The sequence below is a fragment of the Falco rusticolus genome, chromosome 10 (genome assembly GCF_015220075.1).
Source record: "Falco rusticolus isolate bFalRus1 chromosome 10, bFalRus1.pri, whole genome shotgun sequence".
In the NCBI taxonomy this organism is placed as follows: Eukaryota; Metazoa; Chordata; class Aves; order Falconiformes; family Falconidae; genus Falco; species Falco rusticolus.
The window spans coordinates 24,632,726-24,658,597 of record NC_051196.1 but is presented as its reverse complement, the minus strand read 5'-3'; the positions used below and the strand labels follow the sequence as shown (position 1 = coordinate 24,658,597).

The window sequence follows — 25,872 nt, the reverse complement described above, 5'->3', positions numbered from 1 at the left end:
GCATGCAGGACACCGTGGGGAGAAGGAGCACACAAGTCCTCCCTTCCAATGCTCTTCTCCCTGCCCTCTCCAGGGACATGTCCCACCTGCCTGCCCACATGCTGGCTCCTCACTTAACTAGAAAAGAAAATGTCAAACAAGATCCACACGTGTATGAAACCTGGGTAGGGATTTAATCAACGCAGGTTTGTGCATGGGGCCCTGAGGCGTTCAGCTTGGTCACCATCTTTCGGCCAGCCGCAGGGACATCGTACGTGGGGAACGGGGTCTGCGTAGTCTGTTCTCCTTGCGTGAAATCCCGGGGAAGAACATGGTCTTGACCCAGGGTGAGTGCTGTAAAGAGGGCATCTCCTCTTCCTCGCAACCAGCCTGAGAGTCTGCTCTGGCACAGGGCTGGGGGTCACCGAGTGTGCTGCTCTACCAGCAGTGACCTGGCTGCTCCAGGTATCACCTGCACAGCTCTTCCTTGCCTAGCCTCTCCTGGGGCACTGAGTGAGGATTTGCAGGGTGCTCTACTCATTAATGAGTCCTTGTGAACTTCCCACTGCCTGGCCCAGCACAGCAGGAGGAGTTGCTCTCCCAGGCTGGGTGGGACACTGAGGTCTCCGAGCCCTCTCCTTCGATCTGCAGTGTCTGTGCTGCTTCTCATCCTGCCCTGCTGTTAGCTCTCTTCAGAGGTATCGTTGTGGGAAGTGGAGCAGTTCTCCGGTTCCTTCGTGATCACTGCTGAGCACTGCTCTGCTTTGACTTTCTTTTTTCCTCTCACTGACTTCTTGGCTCCTGCAAACGGGAAGATGCCCGCAGGAGTTAACCATAGAGCAATGGATTTACATGTACAAGGTCAGCATGGGACAGCACAGGAGGAAGCAAAGCTCAGCAAAGGAAAGGTGAAGAGAAACCCGGGGGGGGGGGGGGGGGGGGGGGGCTGTTGTGACCCTGGAAACAGAAACAACTTGTGAAGCAGAAGTAGGCAAAGAACTGACCTGGGGCAGGAGTGTACCTGAGGGTACCCAGACCAGCAGGATGCACTTCTTGGATTTCTCCCCTTTCCAGTATGTTACATGGCACACACCACATGCTGAGAGAGGGGCTCTGCCTCTCCATCCCCCCATTCCTGCCACCGCTGCACCCAGCCCTCACTCGGGACATCCCCATCCAGCCCCAGAGGGTTGGATGCTCTCTGCCCTGGGCAGCACAAGGACAGCTTCCTCCCTGTTGATCCCAGCAGCTGGTTTTGTAGAGCAAATCCTCTTCTCACTCAGCTGCAGCGGTGTCCCCTGAGTGAGCAGGCACCTCCACAGGCTGGGCACAGCGCAAGGGGCCCTGCTCGCCTCTGGAACAAGCTCCCTTCATGCTCAAGCAACAGCCGTCTCTGTGCTTGTAACTGGGTTAACACTTCCCTGTCTTTCCTGACGGTGCAAAGGGGGTTGCACAGGGTATTTCTGACAGAGCACTTGTTAAGGCTCGACAGCCACGCTGTCTTACCCTTGCCCTTATCAGGAGCAGTTTGATGCTCATTCACCTGTAGGAAACACGGGTACGACATGTTCCTTGGTCAGCAGGGAAACCTCCACAGCTGCACTGGAAGATCAACAGAGCTGGCAAAAACCTTTCTCTGAGTGTCAGTAACTCACCCCTGGGAATTTGGCCTTCTCCAGTCACCACCTCTCTGACTGGCTAAGCAAACATGAGGAACTTAGCCCTGTTAACTTAGGCGCTTGGGAGTGCTCCCCCAGCCACCGTGTCCAGGCTCCCCTGGCTAACCATTAGCAGGGGCTCCTCTGGCTGGAGACACGACTGTTGCCAAAACATGGCACAGCGTGACTCGGCGGAGGATCACCCTGCTCTCTGCTGCAGGGAAGGCAGCTGGTGCCCTCAGGTGTTTCTCACAGGAGCCTCTCAGGAAGCAGCAGAAGTTGTAGCCCTGAGCTCATGCCATGAGGAATCCAGGAGGACCTCCCTACCTTTTGTCCAGGGATCCTGTCCTCTTTTTCTCTTCTTCTGCAGCGTGTGAGCTTTGTCTTTGATGCAAAAGTATTTCCCATCAGCCTGGGCTTCTTGTAGGATATCATCTTCATATGGGGCAGCCACCTGCCTCAATGAGAAAAGCAGTCAGTCTACAAACTACTGGCTTTCCCAGGGAGCTGATGGCCTGGCTGCACTGCTGGGGACCTTTGTGACCATTGCTATGGAGTGGTGACACCTGCTGTTGTTCATAAACCCTCTTGACTAGTTGGAAAGGGTGATGTCTCTGACCCTCAGCAACGGGTTGGGTAACAGTGCGGGAATGAGGTTTGGCACGTCATGTAGGAAGAGCCATCACCTTCCGGAATGAGCTCGGGCAGGGACAACCTGTCTTACGCTTCTTGGACCTGACAGCCTAAGTTAATGGCTGAGGAGAGCAAACAAACCTCGCTGTCCGTCGTGTCTGGCTCATCGGATTCCTGCTTCCCAGAGTCAGCATCATTGTCATCTAAGGAGACACAAGAGGAAGGGGTTTTGGCTGGTGGGAGGCCCCACAAGCTCATGAGCAGATGCCACCAGCCCAGGCTCTGAGAGCCAGAGGCAAAGAACAGGTTCAGCACTGAATTGTGTTGCAAAGCAGAGGCACTGTGAGATCCGTGACCTGAAGTGAATGTTTATGGGAGATCCAGTGGGACTCTGTGGGGGAACAACCTCCCAATAAGGCTGTCTCTGTAGGACTTTGCTACCCTGCAGTCGCAAGCGCTGCCCCAAAGTCTGGCTACATGCAGGCTGAGAAACTGTGGGGTATTTACACCCCTAGACTGCACCTGCCCGGTTGGGACCCAGGTGGGGAGAAGCGTGTCTGGGAAAAGAGGCCAGAATGGGCAATCCTCAAGCGTGCTGCCGGAGCCAGTCAGCGGCTCTTGGCAGGGAACGTGCTGAGGAGCAGAGGAAGGAAAGGCAGGGGAGCTGTTTCCCTGCCCAGCAAAAGGACTTTGCTGCACACAGGCCCCAAGGCTACACAACCTCAGACACGTACCTACACGCACCAGACACGCACCCGACCTTTGCACGGAGCAAAGCTGCCCAGGCCAGGGCCCGAGCCTTGCTGGCGGTGGCATCACCCCATCTGCACCCACAGCGGCACACCCCTGCTGGCCATGGAGGGGCCGAGAGGGCTGGGGATGGAGCTGAGCCCTCTTCCGAGGGCCAGGGGTGTTCCAGGACCTCAACACTTCTTGCTTCTGACTGACACCCGGGTCTAGCTGGGGTGGGACTGTTGGCAGGGCAGCCTCCCTTGCTGCCCCTGCCTGGGTAGGAGAGCAGACGGCGCTGCTTTTGGGCACTCCTGGAGCCCTTGTAGCCTGATCCCGTCCTCACTGTATCCTTCCGCAGGTTAAGGTTCGCTAGAAAGTGCAGAAGTATTTGTGTATTGTTTCCTGGGCTTTGTGTCAACCTTAAGGTGAGAACTGAAGAAAGTCCTGTATTCCCACACCCAGAATGTAATCAGCTGAAATTCTTCTGCTATGATGGTATCTCCTTAGTATGTAAATCACAGAGGACTTCCCCCCCTCCCCCCTTTTTTTTTTCCACCCTGCAAAATCCTGCTCCAGTGTTCCCAAACCACTCCGACACGCCCAGACCAACTAATCCAGGTGAGCTCAACTTTCTGGCCAAGCCAGTAAGGCTGGTACGAAGCAGCTCTCTGTAGACGTGCTTCCTGCTCCACTCCCCATGGCTGCTGCCTCCCACCTGCCCGGGCAAACCAGGCACCCATGTCCTGAGGTGGTCAGGCAGGGAGAAAGCACCGCATGTCCCCAGACTAAGGACACCGCTGGTTTTGGGAATGGAAAGAACTCTTATGGGGGATGGAGCAGGGAAAGGGAGAAGAGCATCCTGTCCTACCTGCTGCTGGTACCAGCATCCCTCACTCCATGCTCAACCCTATGTGCTGTGACAGCACGGGGCATGCTTTGGAGCAAGGGGGCACACAGAGGGATGCTTTTTCCCCATGTAGTCCTGCAAACCTCTTGCATTTTTCCCATCTCTGCTGGGGCAACTTCTGAGCTTCTGCTTCCCTGAGAAGGGCAGGTAATGCTGGAGCAGCAACATTGTCTTGTCATGGCTCACTGTGGAGTGAGTTTTGTTAATGGGTTGGTGCTAAACTGACCTTTAGCTCCTGGAGAGCTCCATGGCACCCAGCAGCTGAGTTCAGGGTGCAGGGTGCGCTGCAGGGTGTGCAAGAGCACCCCATGGGTGGCACCTGGTTTGCACTGGGAGGTCAGACACTGACCTCTTCTCTGTAACAGCTGGGGTTATTTACTCCCTAGAGATAGGGAGTCTGAATTTTGAGCATCCCTAGGGTTGAAAATTGAGCCTTCAAGGATGGAAATGTGAAACCTGAAGTGTCCCTGATGACCCAAAACTGCTGACAGCTGCAAGCACCTGGGTCCCTGGAAGGGTGTCCTGTGATGGTTAGTGACTGCTTTGCTCGGTGGGGATCGCAGGTGCGTGCAGAGCCCAGCACAGAGAGCTCCTGGATGTAAGATACTGTCACCAAAATGCACCTTTTGCTCTTGCCTTCTCAAATGTCATGTTTGCCTGCGGCTTTTTACCTGCTTCTCCCTTCTGTGCACTGACATCCAGTCTCACCCCGGTCTCTGGAAGGGCCTCTGGGTCGCTCAGCATGGAGGTGTTTGTTGGATGTGCTCGTGAGAGCGTGAGCTGTAGGATGCAAGGAGCACAAATGCTGCTTTCACCAGGCAGGAGGAAAGGGCTGTCCCCAGCCCCTACACGATGACCATGACACTCATGGGGACGAGCATTGCAGAGGCATTTCTATGCACTGGTGGTGCATTGCAGGAAGCCCAGCACACCTCCTGCACCAACCTGCAGGACGGGGCACAGGCACTGCCTGTCCTTGGACATGGACAGAGACCCCGTGGGCACTGGAGAGGAGGGGAGGTGGGGAACGACAGCCAGGGCTGAGCAGCTGTGGCTTTGCCCTGTGTAAAGATGTCCCCATTGGCTTCACATGCAGCAAAGCCATCCTCCCATGGGACATTAATGGTAGTCATAATGGTGCTGGACACCCTGGGGAGGGGAAGGGGCCACGGTTGATGCCAGCATGAGCTGTACTCACCACAGCTGCATCCTCCTCGTCTTCCTCCTCCTTGACAGCACCAGGCAGTGCCCGGGTGGCATTGGGCCAGTGGTAGGGGAAGAGCAAGTCGTCCCGCTCTGCCCCGTGTCTCCCACAGGGGCCGCGGGCTGCCGGCACAGCTGGGCTCTCCCTGGGGCTCAGGCGTGGGCTGCTGGACCCCCGCAGCTCCCGGCAGTTGTTCCAGCCTGTTTCCCTGCCACGGCCGGAGTCTGACAGATCCAGCGGCACGTCTGCACCATCGTCCCTTGCCGCCTTCACCTTTTCCTGGAGTTTGGAGCTGTCCCAGCTCAGCCAAACCTCCTTCTCTTCCTTCCCATCTGCAGCATCCTCCAGAAAGGACCTTTCCTCCTTGCATCCTGGCATCATGCTTGGCCATGGGGAGAGGGGCCGCTCCTCGGGCGTGAGCTTTGGGTCTCCCTCTGCCCGCTGGCCTGGCTGGCACTGCTGCATGAGGAAATGCTGCAGCCGCTCCCTGTGCTTGAGGAGGTGCAGCTTCTCCTCCAGGTGCTGATCCCTCACGTACACCATGGCGGCAGGGAGCTTCAGCAAGGCTGCGCGATCTTCCCAGCCATCATGTGACCATGTCCTGCCATCGCTATCAGTGTCTTTGGTCCGGAGCAAATGGCTGGAGAGGCTGCCACTGTCCCGGTCAGCTGAGGCACAGCTGCTCGCCAGCCCCAGCTGGTGCAGGGAAAGATGCTTGTGAAGGAGGCAGAGCTGCTCTCTTCGGGCAGTCAGTTTTAGCTTTTCATAGGATGGAGAAATCTTGGGGGAGTCTGGTTTGCTTGCTGTTAAATATCTAAAAGAAGCAGGAAAAAAGTAATCATGTGAGTTAGAGAATTTTCATGTGATTTCCCAGCTCCTGCTGGTGATGTGCATGGTCTCTTCTGCTCTTTCTGTGCCCTGTGGCAGCTCTTGGCCTGTGCATCACACTTGTCTTCGGGTGCTGTGCTGGGGAGGAGGGTTGTGACGGCCACAGGGGTCAGGCAGCTGGCAGTGGGTCTCTGTGCTGTGCACACCGCAGAGATCCATCACTACCCCACCACCCAACAGCACTCTCCTGTCCCTGGGCCACGGCAGTTCCAGGCAGGGCTTGAGCAAGTGGCAGGGTGCAGTGACCACCCATATCAGCGCTGCTGCTGAGAAGTCACTTGTCAAACCATGCCTTACAGCCAGAAGCACCCTAACTACCCATCACTGGGCTTTCTTAGTGCCTTGGTGGGCCTGAAGACCCCCAGGACAGAGGAAGAGCCCACCCTCCCCAAATCTCACTCAATGGGAGATTTTTACAGCCATGCTTAGAAGGTTGGTACGGTGCATGAACCTGTCCTGCAAACCGAGTCCCTGCTATCGCTGGCTGTTTGGCAGCCTCTGTGTGTGTGAGCTGATCCCAGGAGCGCTTGGCAGATCTACTCCCACTCTGGGAAACTCGCTGCCTTTACAGGTGAACTCACTGGCTTTGCTCAGCCCTCTGCGCTGCTGAAATCAATGGGGAGGATAAGCTGGGGAAGTGCTGAGCCCTGTAGAAAAGCCCATTAGAATAGATAAGGAGGAGCAGGGATTGCTGCCTCCCGAAAGGCAGGTCCTTCTCCTCCCGGCTGCAGGTCGGGCACCCTGTTCTCTTTATGGGTCTGTCTGACGAAGCTGGAGTAATGAGAGCTGATCTCATCAGGCTGGATTCCAGCCATATTTTGCTGGTGTAAAGTGGGAGACCCCCCCACCCCCTGCCTCGCAAGGCTTCTGGAGAAGAAGGTGGGCAGCTACAGTGGCTACCGGCCACCTTGTCACAGCCTGCGCAGTGGGACAGCTGCCACGGGCCATGGGTCAGGCCCACGCCACGACCCACAAGCAGGTAACTCACGCCTCGAGGCTGGGGCTGTGCTCGCGCTCCGGAGGGAGAGGAGTCTTCCTGGCTGGTGGGGACACTGCTGCCCCAGAAGGACTTTTTTCCAGGAGGCAGGGTCTGGATCCGGGTCTCACCAGGGCAATGGTTCCGTGCAGCTGGTTGGCAATCCTCTGGGATGCCTGTGGCAGAGGGGACACGGTCCGGGTGAGCCGTCCTGCTGTGCAGCCCGGGCAGCGCGTGGCCAAGGGAGCCCTGCTGCACCGAGGTGCAGCTCTTAGCCAGCATGAACAAGACAGGGAGCTCCTAAATCCTCTGTTTGATAAAATTCTGGTCAACAGCTCAACCGTATTCCCAGGAAATTTCCCCTTCAGGTTTTCTAGCAGGATCTACAGTACTCTGTTTCCTGGCTGCACTGATTTGTAGCCCAGGAGGGCTTGTGCCTCCTTTCAAGTCAAGCCAAGTGGCTTAACCAAGATAAGACCCTGCAAATTCCCCGACCCCTAGTCAGGCCACTAGACTTCATTCATGCAAGCTCCTGGCATGCACGGGTTTGATGGGTGTATTTCCAGTCGAGTACCCAGCTGTGAGGCCAGGACATCATCTCCTCCATCTGCTGTCATGAAAGGCTCTCCACATGTTCTGACTTGACTTTCCCCTGCCCACCTGGAAATGTCACCAACCCTTCCTGTGTTCCCTATTAATTATCCTCACAGCCTGCCTGCAGCCTTACCAAAACCCCTTTTCACCTGCTCTTTCAAGTTTTCTGTGGAGTTCAGGTAAACAAAGCCTGTGCCAAAACAAAAGCATCTATGTGGGTGTGTATGTGGGCCTGAGTTCCCACGACCAGGATCCAGGTCCTGCAGTCTCATCCCCCAGTGCCCAATATCACCATATCACTCAGCTCCCCTCAGCTGACACACACACGCTCTGTGTTTTAAAGGCATGACAGGCTTGCATCAATGCACAAAATGGCAACCACTGAATGCCAGGCCCTCTGAAAATACCAATATTCATTATGCTGCAGATGGAGAGACATCTGCCATGCTCTCGGGCAGGGCTGCTGCGGTGTATTTGTTCTCAGTACCCACAACTCCCACAGTTTACATGTTCTCCAGGCTTTTCCAACACTCACAATGCTCCAGCTTCTTGCTCGCCCAGATAATGGAGAGCTAGGTCTATAACTCAGGATAAGCTACACTGAAATGTGGCTCAGCACAATCTCCCCATGGCCTTCGCTCCTCACAGCTTTCCTCAACAAGACATCTGAGAGAGGAACCAGGGCGATGGGCAGAGGAGTCAAAGATGCTAGACGTCTTGTCGTGGGGGATAAACGCAGGACCAAAGATGCACGTGCTTACAGCAGAGAGAGGAGCCTGTGCCAAACTCCAAATGCTTAGCTTGCAGTGAGTGGCAGTTTCTGCAGAGAGAGTGCATCTGGCATTTGGTAGGTGCCCTCCTCGGCTCTGGCAACTGCAATCTGCCTGAGTCTGGCTAATTGCTTCACCTCCTAAGTGTCTCCTACTCTTTCCCTATCCCAGTCTACCTCTCTTGATCCAGTTCAAATGACCACAGCGGTAGGGAAAAGGCCCAAGGACATCAGGCTGCCTCCAGCAACTCACCATTTCTGAGAGGCTGACTTCTTGGAGGACAGTGCCTGGGGAAGTCCTACTGCTTGGAGAGCTGCTCTGTCCTGCAGGTTTTTCTGCAAAAGAGATGCAACCAGACACTGTGATGGTCCTGCAGAGCTGTTGCAGGCTGCCCTGCCCTGCAGCATGCTGGAGTCTCGCAGCCTCCCAGGGATGCCACTGGCTGGCGCAAACCACCTCCTACTGAAGATTTTGAGCCAAAATTTTGGTCTGGCTCAAGCCAGCACGGGATTGAATGTACCCTCCATCGCATGTGTGGGTGGTGGCAAGGCAATGACATGGGCTCTTCATGAAATGGGTGGCCAGTCCACACCTGCACAGCACTTGTTTTACAGTGAGGGCACCCAAGCGCTCTTTTGCACTAATACAGAGCAGCGTGTTTCTCTTTTGACATGCATTTCCCCTCCAGCAGCTATTCTGCCCATGGCAGCGTCCACCTGAACTGCCCACAGCTTGGTCTTTGCAATCCAGACCCTTTCCCACAGCAGCTTTGCACCACAGCTCAGTCACTCTTCCCAATGCCAGGTCCCTCAAGGGTAGTGGGAGCCAGCAGCACTCACCTTCTCCCAGCTTGAGGACTGGCACGTCATGGTGGGCTTCTTCTGCTCCCCTGTGAGCTGCTTTCTCATTGCTGGTGCTCCTGCTCACTGGGGACAGTAAAGCCAGGGGGGAGCTGGGGGTGGAGCTGCTTTCCCTGGAGGTGACTCCTGGGTGCTTTGTCCTGTCCCTATTGAAAGGAGAATCATAGAATCATTTACGTTGGAAAAGTCCTTTACAATTATGTTAAGATCCTTTAAGTCCTTTTAACCCAGGACTGCCAAGTCCACCATTAAACCATGTCCCTAAGCATCACATCTACGTGTTTTTTTAAACACTTCCAGGGATGGTGATTCCACTACATCCCTGGACAGCCTTCCTGAGGACAGAAATGGATGAGAAGGGGAGGAGAAGGAAGGTTTGAGAGTCACTGTACTGGGAGCTCTGGGTTAGAGAGACCAATATATAAATATACATATTTATATATATGTGTATGTGGCTATACCGGATCCTCAGACTCACTTTCCATTGCAGCTTATCGCTAGCTCAGCTGCAGTGCGGAGCATGGGACAGAGCCAGCACGACAGCTCAAGGTGTGACTTCCCCACCTGGCTGTGGGTACCGTCGCAGGAAGCCGTGACGCTGGGTAAGCCAAAGCACAACTGCGGCTATTGCAAAAGGCTGTGAGAACCTGTGCGGCCCTGGCTGGGCTTTCAGCCTGATGCAGGGGTGGATTCAGCAGGGGGATGTGGGGCTGTCCCCCTCCACCACAACAAGCTTGTGGTGTTGATGCTCTTAGTCACTGCGAGGGAGCCACTGAGTCTTGGAGACCCCACACCTACGTCATGGACAGAGACCTGGCCGGACCCTGATGCTGAGACATGGGGATCTGGCTGGAAATGTTCCCAGGGAAAAGCAGAGCAGAGCAGAGCAGGAGCACTCAGCGCTCAGCAAACCCAGCCTGACTAACAGCTCTGAAACCCCACAGGCCTTGGGAAGCATTAGGGAGTAAAAACGAGAGTTTCTTTTTAAGCGGGTGGTGCTTTTGTGCTCCAAAGAAAACACATTTCTAAACTAATCCCTCCGTGCTAATTCCTCTGGAGTTTAAACCCTTGAGGAATGAGCTGATTTGTATATATTGGCCAGCCTGGCAGGTTACTTGGCTTTCAGCACACAGCTCTGCTGGGTTATGAACCTGTTGGTGCAGTTCGCTTCTCCCTCTTAACCCCGTCTTGGTCCCTTGCCTGTCATTCTCCTTCCCCCAAAACACAACCTACTCCCTGCAGACCCCCTCTGGCTGCTGCAGGAGGGGAGCTGGTGCCATGGGGGACCCATGGAAGCCCAGGCTGAGGTCTGTGGCCAAGGCGAGCAGCCCAGGGCTTTGCTTCACATGAGCGGTCCCCCATGGGGGGAGATGTTGAACATCCTTGTTCCCCGCAAACTGAATCCTTGGATGCAGGTGAACAGGGAGTGAGCAAAGGTCGACAAGGACTTATACGCCATTTACAGGTGTTTTGCTGTCTGACATCTACAGGAATCCATAGGAATTAGATGCTAAAATACCTCGGGGGGTGCTGTGGTCTGGACGTAGCCCTGCTCCATCCCCATGTGGGGGTGCCTCAGTCCTTACCAACACCCCTTGTAATGAATGAAACCCAAGAGAAAGCTTACTCCAGGCTCCGGAGCCTCTTCAGTTCTTCCTTGAGAGTTTTGTTCTCTTCCCTCAGGCGGTTCGTCTCATTAGCTGCAGGGACACAAGTCATGCTGTGAATTCAGATGCTGCAAGGAGAGAGCTGATGCTCCTCAGCACTTGCTGGGGTGCACGGGGGAGGAGGAGGGAATGGTTCCAGGTTTTGGAGGGATGCTGAATTCCCTTCCTTCTCTAAAAACATGCTGGGGGCTAAGGGATAAAAGGGAACAACTTTCCAATTCAGGTTTGGTCAGGCCTGGGGGACTGCTTGCAGCCTGTTCAGCTCAGGGGGGACTGTGACCCAGACGGGTCACCGTGGCACAGCAGGATGGACATGACCAGCATTCTGCCCGTGAGCACCATGGCTGCCTCTGGCAAGCGGGTGCCGTGTCAGGGTGAGGGCTGGGGGCTTCGGGGGAGAGGGGGAGAAGGCCAGAGGGAGCTGGGAGCACCCGGCACCACAGTGAGGAGGCAGTGGGGGAGAGCAGGCAGGCTCCCGAGCAGGGAGGGCTGCCACCTCGGCTTGCTTCTGCTTGAAAGCAGCTCTCAGGGAGCAATGGCATAGCAGGGGAGATAAACAAGGGCTGCTGGCACTTCTCCGTCCCTGCTAAATGCCTTATCTCCTTTACCCCCACGACCTTCCCTGGGACAGCCAGATCCCCAGGGAAAAACACTCCAAGCTGAGCGGTGCTGGGAGCTCTGCCAAAGGCTCGGGAGAAGATCCATCACACGTGTTGCTTGATTTCCATTTACCCATGCTGAGCTGCTGCTGTGACTTTCCTGTCTTTGCCAGAGTGTTGCTTCTGTGGTGCCAAATACATCTTTTTTCCAGGCAGCTGACACTGCCTGGCCAGCCTGGGGCTGCTCTTGGCATGAGCATCTCTCAATTTCCTAGAGGTGCGGAGGGCTGCGACCCCCAAGCTCTGCTGCTTCATGTGAGCAGTTACCTCTGCTTGTGGGGAACATGGGCTGCCATCCGCAGTCCTGGTCAGATCTGATTTTTCAAGACCCACACACTTGCGTTGGCTCTCTCCCTTCTCCCCATCCCCAAACCCCTGCAGAGTGCCTGGTCACAGGGAGGGCTCATGCGCAAATCTCTGGGAGAGGCATTAACTGATCAAAGACTCGGCCAGCCAAAGCCGAGCTCACAGCAGGCATGGTACGTACTGAGGATGAAGATGTGCTGCAGGCTCTGGAAATGGGAGGTCTCATATTCATTCTGCTTCTTTTTTGCCAGCTCCTGGGTGACCATGCATCTGTCACAGAGACCTGCTCGCAGCCTGGAGGAAAACCCACAGCCGGCAGCTTGTTACCACATAGTTCCCATGGGGGAAATAAGCTCCTGCCCTCCCCACAGAGAAGCATGAACACCCAGACCATCACCCAGAATTAATCAGGGGGTTATCACCCGTGCAGCCCAGCCCTGGCCCTTCCACTCCCCAGATCCAGCCCCATCACCATCAGCTTAGGAAAGCTTCTCTGCATGTGCCTGGGCTCTTCCAGCTCTCCCAGAAGCTGAATATGAGCAAAAAAGATGATCATCTGTTACATCCTGCTTCTGGGAAGACAGCAGACCCCAAACTCCCCTCCTGGGAGGGTGCACAGCCACTGAACAGCACCCAATTGAAAAATAAATCTTACCTGTTTTCTAGCACCTTCACATTTTCTTTAAGGACCTTCTGTTGTTCCCTTAATTGGTGATTTTTAGCAAACAACTCTTCAATTCTCTGAGCATCACTAATTGAAGAAATGGAACAAAGAGAAGAGGTTTATTAGATTTCTCCGCTAAATCTGTGCCTTTATCTGCAGTGCCCTGTCAAGGGGAAGGATTTCTGCCCTGAGCCCGCTGTGCTGCTCACACTGCTACAGCTGAATTGCTTTTGTTTGTGTGGCAAGAGGGGGAAACTGATGTGTTAGAGCCCAGAGGTGCCCTGCGACACCCACCGTTGGAGTTAGCAGCTTTGCTTTGTCCCTGTTCATTCCTTCCCAAGAGATCAAGTGCCCATCGGCATGAGCATCACTTGCTGGTGGGAAGGCAAACCGGAGCTGGGCTGTGATCACCCCAAGCCCTGCCTGTGCTGGGAACTTGCATGGCAAAAGTCATCAAAAGGGTTGAATTTGGCAGAGCCAGAAAGGCGAACAGTGCTCTCTGAATCAGGCAGCCTCGGAGGAGTGCCCAGGAGGTCTGAAAATGAAGCGGTGTAACCTCCCCTCCGCCCCCCTGTCCCACCGCAGACACGGCATTGCTCACCGGCACTTCTCCGTCGTCAGCTCCGTCAGCTTGTTTTGCAGTCCTGGAATAATTAACAGGGACAGAGAGGTGGGTATTTATTGCCAACTCCCTAGCACTCTGAAACAAAATGTAATGATGGAACTTCCGCAGGGTGCCTGACTTTGCAGAAGCTCATCAATTTATAAACCTTGTTTCCAAGAAGGAATAATACATTGCCTGTGTTAATATCACAGTTTAATATAGCTGGAAAAGTTGCGCAAAATATGAGCACATTTTGTATTTCCACTATTTAATGACTCTGCATTTCCCTCCCACCCTCAAAAAGTCTGTTTCAGTTTTGTTTCTACTTATTTCTTGTTACAGCACGTATTTCCCAGGTGGGCAGTATTTTATAACTCTCAGGCTGCAAATCATCTTGGAGAATATTTACAGCTGAACAAGAATGGCTTTCGTTGACGGATCTGCAGACATTACATCTTGTCAAATCCATTTTATGCAAAGTAGATGCAAACATGTGGTTTAAATTGCTCAACTATTTCCTCTAACTCTCACACGGCTTGAAATTATACAAGAGAAGAATGATTTCATAAGCTGGAATCCTCCAAAAGTGCTGTTGTTTTGTTCATAATATTGATACTGGGAATTATTCTAATAAGAAAACAATTGGATTTGGCATTTGGTTGCTTAACCTAATGGTTCTTATTTTAATAAAGTATGACCTGAGGAATAATTTATTCCCTAGAGGAATAAACTATCCAAGCTAAGGTTTTCTCTAATGGAGCCTTATACTCCTGCTGCTTCTGCCTTATAGATTATTGCATCTTTCCCCTTTCTGCTTGATCCCTCAGTATCCAGTCTGTGTTGCTTGGAGAAGATGCCCAGCAGGTGTGCATGTCACTTCTGCAAACCTCCCCATTCACCTATATCACCGGCTTCGGCAGCAGCAGCAGGAAAGGAGCCAAATCCCCCCTGATTCATGCCTGGAGCAAGCGGCATTCCTGCAGGGGCTGAGCAGCTCGGTGGCTTGCTCTGAAGGGACTCTTCTGCTCTTCCTCATTGTTAAAAAGGTTACTGATTTTCTCATTAAACCTCATTCTCCACTGATGAGAGACACCAAGGTGCCATCGGAGGATGTGCTCCCCCCAGGGCCAGGCTCTGACCCCACATGCCCACCCATCCCCAGGGGTGACGCTTGCTGAGCTCTAATTCCCAAAGCTCCCTAACCCGCTGCTCCTCCCTTCAGGGTATTTGAAACCCAACAGTTAAGGTGGCATCACAAAGAAATGGCAGTTTATTTACAATTACAAAAAACTTGGGTTTTTTTAATAAAACTTTTGAAATAAGACTTTTTGTGTCTTCTTACCTTGGACTTCTTTCTCATGGATTTCCTTGAGCTTATTCAGGAGCTCTGCAAAACTCTCCATGGTCATGTTCAGGGCTGTGCCTCACGCCCAGATGCTTCCAGTGTGAGAATCTCCTTTCGTTTCAAATTATTCGTGTTTCAGCCTAAAATAGAAAGAAAGAGTTCAATAAAAGAGAAGTGTCTTGAGCACGTGGTGTTCTGGGAAGTCTTAACAACAGGAGAAAGCCCAGATCTAGAAAGTGAAATAATTTGCTAAACCAATGACGTGCACAAAGCAGCAGGCTCATCTGGGGATGCATTTTTGTCCACGCTGCCTCAGCCCCAGGCTGGGGACACAGGCAAAGAAGAAAATGGGAGAACTGAAAGCCCAGTTGAAAAATCAGGCTTTTCTTCTACATTTTGAGCTGGTGAAATTGCATTTCTCTGGGATGAGGTGGGGCAGGGCATCTTCTTGAGGAAGGGACTGCAGGGCTAGTGTCGGGACCACATTGCTGGGGACTGATGATGGGAAAACATGGCAGCTTTGGCGCTCAGGCCTGAGGGACCCATCTCCTGCTGGGTCCTGAGATGCTCCCCATGTGGACTCACTGTCTGCTGCCTCTTTGAACCTTTGGGGAGACACCAGTGTTATTCACCCCATTTTAAAGAGAAACCTGGAGGGGCAATGTGCAGAGCTGAGCCCCTCAGGAAGCCTGGTGGGTGTAGAGCCAGTGTGGGCACAGCACCCATGGGGCTGGACGTAAGCTGGGGCACCCTGGGGTGTGCTGGCTGCCCCCAGCCCCTCCGGACTGGGAGCAGTGTCACAGCTCCTGCCCCAGGCTCAGGTCTCTGCTCCCCTTGCCACTGTCTCAGTTTCCCCATTGAGGTTATGGGCTTATTAATGCTCCATCATGCTGGGTGCCATCGCTTAGTGCTGGCAGTTGTGTTCAATAATCCCCAAGAACAGATAAAGTGCTCTGCTTTCTAAAAAAACCCTTGCTTTCTTCCTTTTTAGAGCTGAAAAGACTCCCAAACACAGGAGAGTTGGAGGGCAACCCACAACAGCCACAGCTCAGTAAGCTGGGAAAAGCAGGAGTTAAACAGCCTGATTACAACGGTTGTTTTTTTAAGAGTGTTACCCAACATTTTAAGAATTTTTAAGAGTTTTTGCCATAACTTCTAGAATTTGCCCAAATCTCTTAAATTTTGAAATTACTAGCAGGGATGGAAAGTGGAAACTTTGGAGATGAGAACTCATTACATCAGTGATGACCTCATTCCTCCCTGGGATGCTGATGTTGGGATACTCTTACCTTCCCAGCAGTCAAAGCCTTGGGGAGTTCCAGATCCCCTGAAATAGCTGTGGGACCGGGGAGAGCATGTGTCCGAGCATCCCAGCAAAGCATGACGGAGGGTCCCCTGGGGTTTGGGCAGGAGGGGTGTGCAACCTCCCTGCTGCCCCAAGCAGGTCAGCAAAGCCCTGCCGTGTCCTCTGGGACCACCAACAGTGCACCGGGAGAAGAGGGACTTCCACGTGAGGACATCCAGGATTGCCACATGGGAGTTTCCCCCCCAAAGCCACACCGGGTTAGAGTCACAGCCAGTAATCCTGATCTCAACAAAGCACCTGGACACTCAGCCTGCAACCATGCAGGGATGGCCAGGAACAAAACCTGTTCAAAGGTGAAAGGCCAGGCTGGGACCTGGATTTGCAGCCCCACGGCAGCACAGGGAAGTTTCTGCTGGGCTCCAGCACGCTCCCAGCCCAGCTCCTTGCCAGCAGCCCGCCTGTGCCTTTATCTGCATGCAGAGCAGAGGTGTGCCAGATTGCCTGCATATGCAAGATGTGGGCACGCAGAGCTGGAAGAAGAAACTTTCCCCTAAAGCGTCTGATTTTCAAAAGAAACGAGGCACGCGCCGGCGAGCACAAACAGTGAGCTCAGCTTGCATGCGCTTAGCGCGTTTGGATCCACGGAACAGCTGCCTGAACACAAACCATCTCGGGGGCACTTCCTTGGCCCTTTGAGCAAATCTGGTGCAAACAGAGCAGACATCTCACTCTCTGGGGAAATAATGAAAAAAATAATTGCTCCCATTTCCTTGGGCATAACCCACCCTTTCCCAGGGCTGGGTGATCTCTCCCAGCAAGTAAAAGCCCCCCGAGGCACGGTGCAGCTTGTCGCAGCTCAGGACCAGCTGCTGTGTAATGGGATTGGGGACCACTCTCTGCTGCTCAGCCCCAAGAGCTGTAGCTGAATAACAAACCAGGGCAAATAATACCTGGTTTTACTCCAAAAAGAAGAAAAAACCCAAACTCCTGATGTTAATGGGAAGCACTTCCCAGGGTTGCTGAGTCCTAAATTCAGCTTTGCCCTGGGCAAAGCACCACCCCAGGGGTCACGGGCTGAAACCCCGAGTGCTGAGTGCCGGCTGGGAAGGTTTTGAAATGCTCAGACACCAATTCCCATTGCATTCCCCAGTGCTGTAAACTGGGAAGGGATTGCAGCTGGGAGCAGAGCTCATGGCAGCTGCGTGGGCTCCCCATGATGCTTGCTGGTGGCCAGATCAGCCCTTGCCCACCTTGGTGCTGCCCCCTCCCCAAGGCTGGTGTCCTGGAGAGCTGACGAGCCCCTGGCATTTTGGGCCACAGGGCTCCAGCTGGGACATCCCAGGAAGGTGACATTCAGGCTGGGGCTCGTGCCAGCCCGCTGTTCGGGGAGGCAGGGCTGGGCTTGGATGTGGTGGGAGGCGGAAGGCGCGGGGGCAGCCCAGGTGCTCAGCACCAGATCCGGATCCCTGCTGCTGTGACTCAGTGCTGCGGGCAGAGCCTGGCAGATCAGGATTTGGGGCTGGGGTGTGGGCAGCAGCTTTGCCTTCCCTGCATGGCTGTGGCTGTGGTGCCACCAGGGTTGGGGCTCACTCCTGATTTTCTTTTCCTCAGAGCCCTCAGGTCGGCAGGGATCTGTGACCTGCTGAGGATCCCATCAGCAGGGAAAAGCTATTGCCGTTTGCGGTGTCTTTTGAGACGCCAGCATCCATCCCTGCCTGCAGCTGGGACTGCCACTGCAGCAAACCTGGTGAGGGCTTTGGGTCTCTGGTCTGTGCACACACATGGTTACACAGATGTTGCAGAAGCATCACCCCCTGTGTATCCGTACCAGGGTTCAGCCCTTGGCTGCAGCAGGGTGATGCCGCAGGCAGCCCAGGCTCCCCCAGGGTTCGGCTTTGCTCCTTTCATGCCCAGTGTGGACCGCTCAAGGCGTGAAGCCGCAGCACCCCTGCTCCTCCGCCCCACTCCAGAGGATTTATTGAGGGAGATTCATTGATGAAGACCAGACCACAATGTCCCTCAGTGTGGAGCTTGCTCCTTGAGACAGGGGTTTCATTTACAGCCTTGAGCCCTTTCCAGAGCTGTCACTGTAATATACACCCGGAGGTGCCAGATGCGGCCCCGCAGCAGGGCTGGGAGCAGTCCCTTTGGTGTGCTGGCAGGGCTGGGCATATTTCAAAGTGACGGGTGCCCTCCACAAACACAGCCCCAGTGTTGGGGACCAAAGGCAAACTCCTCATCCACCCCTAAATCCGGTAGGTTTGGAAAGCCCAAGCCCCCGGGACAGGGCGGTTTGCTGACGGCTGTGGCTTTGCTCACCTGCTCTCTGCGTTCCGATGCTCAGCTGAGGGTGGGACAAGGGGTCCAGGTTGGGGCGCAGGGTCCCCAGCACGCTGGCTCTCACGCATGGGGCTGAGGCAGCCCCCAGCATTGCCTGGGTACCGATGGCATCGCTCCTCAGGGCTGGATGCTCCTGACTGCTGCTGTGGAAAGGAAAAGGGGCAGGGAGGTTATTTTCTAACCCATGCGAGGGGCCTGGGGAAGGGATGGACTCAGACAGCTGGCTCTGATAGCACAGCCACCCCCCATGCCCTGGTCCCCAGGGGGTTTCTGGCCTCTCTTTACCACCCCTAGCACTGCCTGCCATGCTCACAGTGAGCCACAGCGCATTCTCACCCTCAGCACTGTTTCCTTTCAGAAGAATAAAGCAACTCATTAGCTAAATGATCTTAAATCATTTTAAAAAAAATAATTAAATAAACCAGCAGGACTCTGAAGTTCTGACACTGTCGGATCAGTGAAGCTTAATGGATTTACAACCAGATATTTCCCCATCAGCAGCGCTGGAGTTGTTCAGCTTCAGGCTGAATTTATGTAATATGCCTTTCACTGGGCAATTGTTGAGCAGGCCTGTTTCAACCAGACAAACTTTCTTTTCTTGGCTACTTTACTATGTTCCTGGTCTAATTTTAGCATTATAAATTGAATTTATACTTAGAAAAGCTGCCTGATCACTTATGGAAAATCTCCAGTGCCAGGAGTATTTCACAGGCCAGCGTGAAGCTGATCCGTTTTGCTGATGTACTATGCACTTGGCAGGTTGGAGAGGGTTTTTTTGTGTGTGTTGGGGATTTTTTTTTTGCTGGGCACTTATTTATTTGTATGACTTAAAGTGGCACAGGCTGTCCTAAAATGGAGCCTAGCACGCTTTCTCCACTGCACTGGTTTTGCGTGTGGTTGTTGGAAAGGGGCTGGCAGATTGCAAAATTACCCCCCAACAAGTGAGACTGGAGGAGCAGCTTTGGCTCTTGCCTGGCTAGGGAGGAGGATTAGGTGCCTTTCTCTGCCTCGCACAACCCGAAAATCCTCCTCAAAGCAGGGCAGCCACTCTGTGCTGCTCTGCCAGCCCAGGGGCTGGTTTACAGCAAGCCCTTGCTGCACCCACCCTGCGCCAGGGTTGCCTCTACCAGCCTTAGGATGGGGATCCCACCTGGGTGGTGTGGAGCTGCAGCAGGGTTACGATCCGCCTCACCGGCCCTTCGGGTTTGCTGGGGACCAACGCTGGTTGCAGCTCCCTGAACAAGCTAAACAGAACCAGCAGCACCAGGGAGATGCTGGCCCTGCTCACGTGTGTGCAGACATGCCCCGTTGCAGGGAAAGGAGAACAAGAGTGAATCCTCCAAGATGAAGTTCCAGCCTCAAGTCCCAACCTGCACACCTATTTACTTCAACCCTATAAAGTCTGTGTTGCCATAATACAGCACAGGCCCGGCTATCACAAAACCAGCAGCTCAATTTCTCCCCCACCACCCCAGCCCTTTGGAAGCGGCTTTAGTAGCAATCAGGAAAGCAATAGGAATTTTCTTCCATTACCTTATTTCTGCTTCAGGGCCCCTAGCTGGGGAGCGTCCCTGTGTCCCCTAGGGACAGGGACAACCCTCCTCCTGGCATACAGTCTTTGCTGCCCCAGGGTTGCAGGATCACTAAAGCAGGAGAAGGTCCTCTGCAATACCTGAATATACCCAGGAACTGGGCTTTGGCTTTTCTGCAGCGGGGTGAGCAGCTGAGGGGTCGCTTCTTGTGCCGTCCCTAGCTGGGAGGGAGGCTTTGTCCGCCTGTTCCTCAGCTCTTTACTGCTTTGCTGAGGTTTAGCAGTAAATACTTGTTCTGCTCCCCACTTGAGGAGGAATGGCATTTGGACCTGCCAGCCGTGCCACGGTGCTCCCTGGCATGCGGTGGGCTTTGGCCAGCTCTGCGAGCAGGTCTGTGTGCCCGCACAAGGATTCAGAAGATGATTAAAAGTAGCCACTTATCTGCCTGTGCATCTCAGGGTAACCACAGCTTCTATAAACATTACTTAATTAACACCTCAAAATGCTCTGGGAAATGGGTAATGAAGCATTATCGCATTTTTCAGGTGTTTTAATTGAGAAGCGGTGAGGCTCAGGGAATAGCTCAAGGCCCCGCTGGGAGTGGAGGCGCACGGCCGCTGCCTCCACCCAGCCCAGCCAGCATGCTCCCACTGCCTCCCCTGTCCCCAGAGCCCTTGGCTGGGGAAAGCGGGTGGTAAATACCCTGGGAAGCTCTGATAGGCAGCGGTATCACCCCACGCTCCACCTGTGATCCCGTTACGCTGCACACAGTGCTTGGAGAGCATCTCGGTCTCGCCGTCTCCTCCTCCATGGCAGGAGACCTCAACAACAGCATGCCTCTGTGACCACGCTGCTACTGACAGATGGAGAATCCATCATTCCTGGCATTCCCGGTCCTGCATGGGCAAGCAGGTCTTGCATGGGGTAATGGGGGTGAAGATCCATCATAACCATGCCCACATAAACTGGCACCTCTGCTCCTGCTGTGTTAGGGTGTGTGTAGGCATCCTGAGGTCAAGCTAATGACCAGGCAAATGAAAAGAATAAATCTCTCTCCCCTGGATACAGTTCAGGTAATGAAGTCTTTAACTGAATCAGCTTTTCTCTTCAGCACTATTTAAAAAAGCGGTATGTGCTAGGAAGATTCAGTTCTGCAAAACCATCCTGGGTGTTTGGGCCCTGCTGGTTGAATCAGATCAGCTGGATGGGGGTGGGATGGCCTGCAGCACTTCTCCATGGAGCTTGCAGGACCTCGGGGTGCTGGATCTGGCCCTGTCCCAGTGGCCAGGGCAGTTTAAAGCCTCTGGTGGTGCAGGTGCAAAAGCTGAACCAGGTGGCTGGGATCCCTTGCTGACAGGGATGCCCCAGTGGGGGATGCCTGGGGACCCCTTGCTGATAGGGATGCCCCAGCTCTCAGGGTGCTGGGAGATCACGTCAGGCTTTTAGCCACCGATGTAAGGCCAGAGGCTCGGTGGGCAGGCAATATCTCTCTTCTATAATAGCAGGAGCTGCAGGAAAGGCTCCACATGCTTTGAAGACCTGAGGCAAGATCGCTGTGTTTGCTGTTATTCCGCAAAACAAGCTCCCCACACACCCACAGGACACCTGCATGGGCCACAGGCCCCTTGGCCGTCAGTGGCTGTGAGCTGCTGGGACCATGGTGGTACCAGGTTTGCTGCGTGGGCAGGTTGGGGGGCTGTGAGAAGCCCTTTCCTTCACGGAGATCTGCTCCATTTCAGCCCCACGTGGTGCTCGGGGCTTGGGCAAGACCTCATGCTTTGGGTTTCCCCGTACATCCCACGTGGCTATTCTAAGGCAGTGCCGGAGAACATCACTGGATGCTGCTTCTCTGTTTTCAAGGCTCCTTTTGGGCAATTTGAGCAATGACAGGGTTGCAGGTGTCACGTAGTTGGTGTCTCCCCAGATGGAGCACAAGCAGGGCAGGAAGGGTGGATGCTCTTCCCAGCCTCAGCATCTGCTCCTGGTGACGTTTGGCAGCCAGGTTCCCCTTGCCGAGGTGGTACAGGAACGTGCTCATGCTGTTGGGCAGCAGGAACAAATAATGTGCCTCCAAAAGCCCCAGAGAAGCTCTAACAAAAGGTGCCAATGACTAATTCCACCAAATCTTCATCCGTTGGGAATTCCTGCAGCTCATGTTGAAACAGGTGGGGAAGTCCCGCTTACCTCCCTGCTTACGGGGAGGGAAAGTGCCCAGCACTTCTAATTTGGAAGAAATACCCATTCAGCGTGGCTTTGCCTTCCCCGCAGCCGTACATCAGTCCAGCCAGCTGCAGGCACATCTGCCAAGCAGGGCTAGTCCCCCCCTGAGTGCAGCCCCTAACACAGCACGTATTTGCAGGCTAGCCGGGACATGCGCACCCTCTCACTGCTCCCGCGTGGATGGAGGGCAGAGCACAGTGGGAGATGCCGTATTTGGGAAATACCTGCTTCTTCGGCAGGCTTGCACAGGACCACGCTTCCCCATCTTGCTGGGTAGAGCCCTGCTGGCTCTGTCCTGTCTTTGATCCAGATCAAGGGGTGACCTGATCCTCTCCAGAACAGTTCTGCTCTGCCTGGGCTTTAGCCCTGCTGCAGCATCGTGGATGGGTCCTCTCCTACCAGCTCAGCCCCACATTGTGCTGTCCAACAAGTGGGACAGCCACAGTCAGGCATTTTTATGGGCTGAGGCATCTCTGCTTGTCCCAAATGCTTGGTGACACATTGATGCTTGGGACACTGTGCTGCCCAGGCTGGGTTTTGAATCAATACCAGCATCAGGGTCCTGTGTCCTCCACTGAAGCTATGGAAGTGTCTGTGGCCATCTCCCCTATAAGTGCTTTTCAGCGCATTCCCCATCGTGGGGCTGTCCCAACAGAGGGGACAAGGAGCAGGTGACGGGGACAGTTCAACCCACAGCAACAAAATCCCTGTGCAGGGAGGCAGCGTGTGTGAACACAGCTTCTCCCCTGCAGCAATCCCACCATCGCTTCCTTCGACCCAGATTTGAAGTCGGGAAGAGGGATGACAGCCCCCAGTAGCATCAAACCTCGTGCCTGGGGCAAGCTCCAGCATTGCTGAATATTTGCACTGCCTGCAGGAGCGAATCTGCACACCCCAGGAGGGCACCAGCAGGGTGTCCCACGGGAACGCAATAGGGACAGAGGGTTTGAAGGCGGGCGAACAGAGGGTCACCTCACGCAGCTAGCAGGGATCACTGCAACCCAGCTTCCACAGAGAGAAAAAGGGAGCAAATTTCTTCCTAGCCCTGGCAACAGAGATGCAGTCAATTGAGAGTGGGAAAGCAGGGGCGAGAAGGCAGGCCCGTAACCCCGCTGAAAGTTATTTACTGCTGAGCATGCACGTGGTTTGGCACAGGCCAGTGTTGCCCGAGATGCTGCATGGGAGGCAGATCAGGGGTGAGAGGGGGTGATGCCTCCACCGGTGCCAGGCACTAACGCCCAGGCGAGCAGTGCTGCCTGCCTGGGGTGGCACCGCTGCCAGCCCACAGGCTCCCACAGCACATCCTGACGTGGCCATGGACCCAGCTCTGCTTGCACCATGGCTGTTGAGCAGCTTGGATGTTTGCTCAGAGAAAGCTTTGATGTTTGCTGCCTCTGGTCCCTGCTCTCTAGGTGCTGCTGTGACCAGACTTCCCCGTACTCACACAAACTCTAACACTCACAAAATGCTCTGACCCTCGCACGGCTATTTCACTTCGACTAAGCTAGAGCTGGATGCCATTTCTTTGCGTTTCAGATTCCAGTGATAGCTCATTACCTTTCATGCTCAAATGGAAAATGCCAGAGGAAAAGTTTTTGTTAAAGGAGAGGAGAGCCCCAGGTCGCAGCTGGGCAGCCCGGGCTGGCTTATCTCTGCTCCCTGACGACCCCGCATGCCCACAAAGGCAGAGCTGCTGCTTTGCAACAAGCCATCAGCTCCCCAGCTGCTAGAAAAATCCAAATTTCCTCCTTGAACGCCAAGAGGAGACAGAAAAACACATACACCCATAACACAACAGCCTTTGCCCATCAGACCAGGCTCTGGCTGCCAGCACCAAGTGACAGCTCGCCCCAGCACACCACTGTGCTGATTTTGGGCAATTCTCCATGCATGGCTCACGTCAGCTCCCTTCCCAGCTATGTAACACTGCCCGAGATGCCCAGGAAGAGATAAAAATCGGTGCAGGCACAATACTCACATTGGGGGACTGTCTCTCTCCCTCGACTCCTCTGGCTTAGTTAAGTTGTGATCAAGAGACGGTCATCTGCGACACGGGAGACAGGAGTGAGCAGTGTGGGTGAACTTGCACAGACAATAAGCCATAATTTTTCTTTGCAGTCTGACCGGCTCTACTGGTTTGCATTTCTTTGCCCCAGCAGCAGAAAGGAGGCTCAGCTTAACTAAAGCTGCCCAACAGGTTCTGCTATAATACAAAAAAAGTGGCAAGACCAGTATGGTGTGAACCCAGATAGAGATTTGATTGTTTTCCCATAATTACAGCTCAACCTGTGCTGTTCGTTGAAGTCAATCACATTAGCAAACAGACCCTTTTAAATAATTCATCCACCATTAAGATGGGAATTTTTTTGTTTTATATAACTTTGTTCTTTCCGAGAGGAAGAGAAAGAAGAAAAATTGAATGTGACAGCAGCATCATCCTACTGAACTAGAGTGGCACCCCAGGGCACACAGCAGCTCCCAGCCCAAACAGCTCAGGAGAGGGGAAGGAACGTGCCCAAATTGACACAAACAGCTACTTGCAAGTGCAGGATGAAAGCCCGTGGTCCTGGACTGTCTTGGGGGCACTTGGCAGCAGCTGGGGATGCACTGGGGACCAGTGGGGAAAGGCTGGGTGACTTGGGTGCTGAAAACGGGCTGCTAAATCTTGTAAATAATATGATCTCTTAACAATTGACATTTTTTTATACCTTAATTGTTTGCAACTAGTCTTTCTATACTTGTAAGCAATGAATGCAGGTTCTAACAAAGAGGTAGTCCTGGACGATGAAGGAAAACCAGCCCAAGGCCAGCAATTCCAGGCCACGAAAGAGTAAGAGACTTAGATGACCTGATTTAAGACCATACACAGGGACTACAAAGGAGAACTCTGGCCAGCTGAATAGAGGAGTAGGCAGATTTGCAGACCCTCGAGCCCACCAAAGACCCCTGCTCTGGACATCTGGGCATGTGCAAGTGGGAGGGCAAATACTATAATTAGTATTGGCTAATCTCATGAACATGTGCATCTTCTCCGGGAGATTTGTTGAATATGGACACACGTACTGCAAAAAAAGGGCTACCTGAGTGAAGGAAGCTCTGCACGTTAGGTGGAGCTATCCCCCGTGCATCCAGCGCTGTTAATAACGAATACCTGCTTAACAGTAATAAACTTGCTGTTGAGTGATTTTCCTTTGTTTCAGTGCCGAACCTGGCTGGCAGCCCTGGCTCAGCCTGGGTTGCTTCCTGGCTCCAGCTGCTGACACAAGCAACTTCCACCCCCGAACTGTGGGCTGGTGGAGCCGAAGGCAACGTGGACACATCCTGAGCCTTTGAAGTGCAGCTACTTCAGCATCCCCCAAGAAAATGTTGGCATGGATTCCCCTGCCCAGGCTGGGCAGGGACAGCCTTCCCTGCATCGCTGCAGACAGTGTCAGCATGCAGGGGCTGGGAAAGCAAGAGATGCATTGGTTCACTATCAGCATGGCACCAGTAAAAAAAGGATAAAAGGTTGTTGCCTCCTTGTCTGAGACCCAGACAGCACGTCCTGCTCAGCTGAGAGCTGCCCGGCCGGCCCAGGGCCCTGCTGTGCCGGCACAGACACCTCTGAGCATGGCTCTGTGCTCGGGAGGGACGCGTCTGTGTTGCTTAACAGGACACGTAAGCTGGGGAGGGTGGTTTCCCTGTGATATTTCCAGAGCCAGTGGATAGGGAAAGCCTCCTGTGGAATGGGATTTGGAGCAGTGAGGCTGAGCTACTCTTCTGAGTCATCTTGTGCTGCGCATCCCCAGAACTTGGTCCCCAGCCAACAGCTCAGACCCTCAGCAAGTGTAAAGTCACATCCATCTGCTGACAGCAATATCACCATCCTGATTTACACCCCAGCTGCTGAGCTGGCTCCTGAAGCAAGCCCAGCACAGCACTGAGCATCCTTGGCAGCGTTCCCCCACAGCAATCGCATCACCCATCTGCAGCTCTGCTGCCAAACGGTGGCTTTGAGCTTTGTTACCCGCGCACGGACAGGTCGGGCA

At 54.0% G+C, this 25,872-nt stretch overlaps 1 protein-coding gene across 1 annotated transcript; it reads right to left on the bottom strand.

Moving 5' to 3' along the window:
- Positions 1–207: 207 nt before the first annotated feature.
- Positions 208–14,579, bottom strand: RBBP8NL (RBBP8 N-terminal like). The gene is made up of 13 exons (XM_037402613.1): positions 14,444–14,579; positions 13,099–13,141; positions 12,489–12,584; positions 12,015–12,127; positions 10,829–10,901; positions 9,181–9,347; positions 8,594–8,676; positions 6,990–7,153; positions 5,108–5,927; positions 4,581–4,689; positions 2,412–2,473; positions 1,965–2,091; positions 208–780 (listed from the first exon to the last, which is right to left on the bottom strand). The coding sequence occupies exons 1-13, from the start codon at positions 14,508–14,510 to the stop codon at positions 662–664; spliced, it is 2,043 nt and encodes a 680-aa protein (XP_037258510.1). The 5' UTR covers positions 14,511–14,579; the 3' UTR covers positions 208–661.
- Between the last annotated feature and the right edge of the window lie 11,293 nt (positions 14,580–25,872).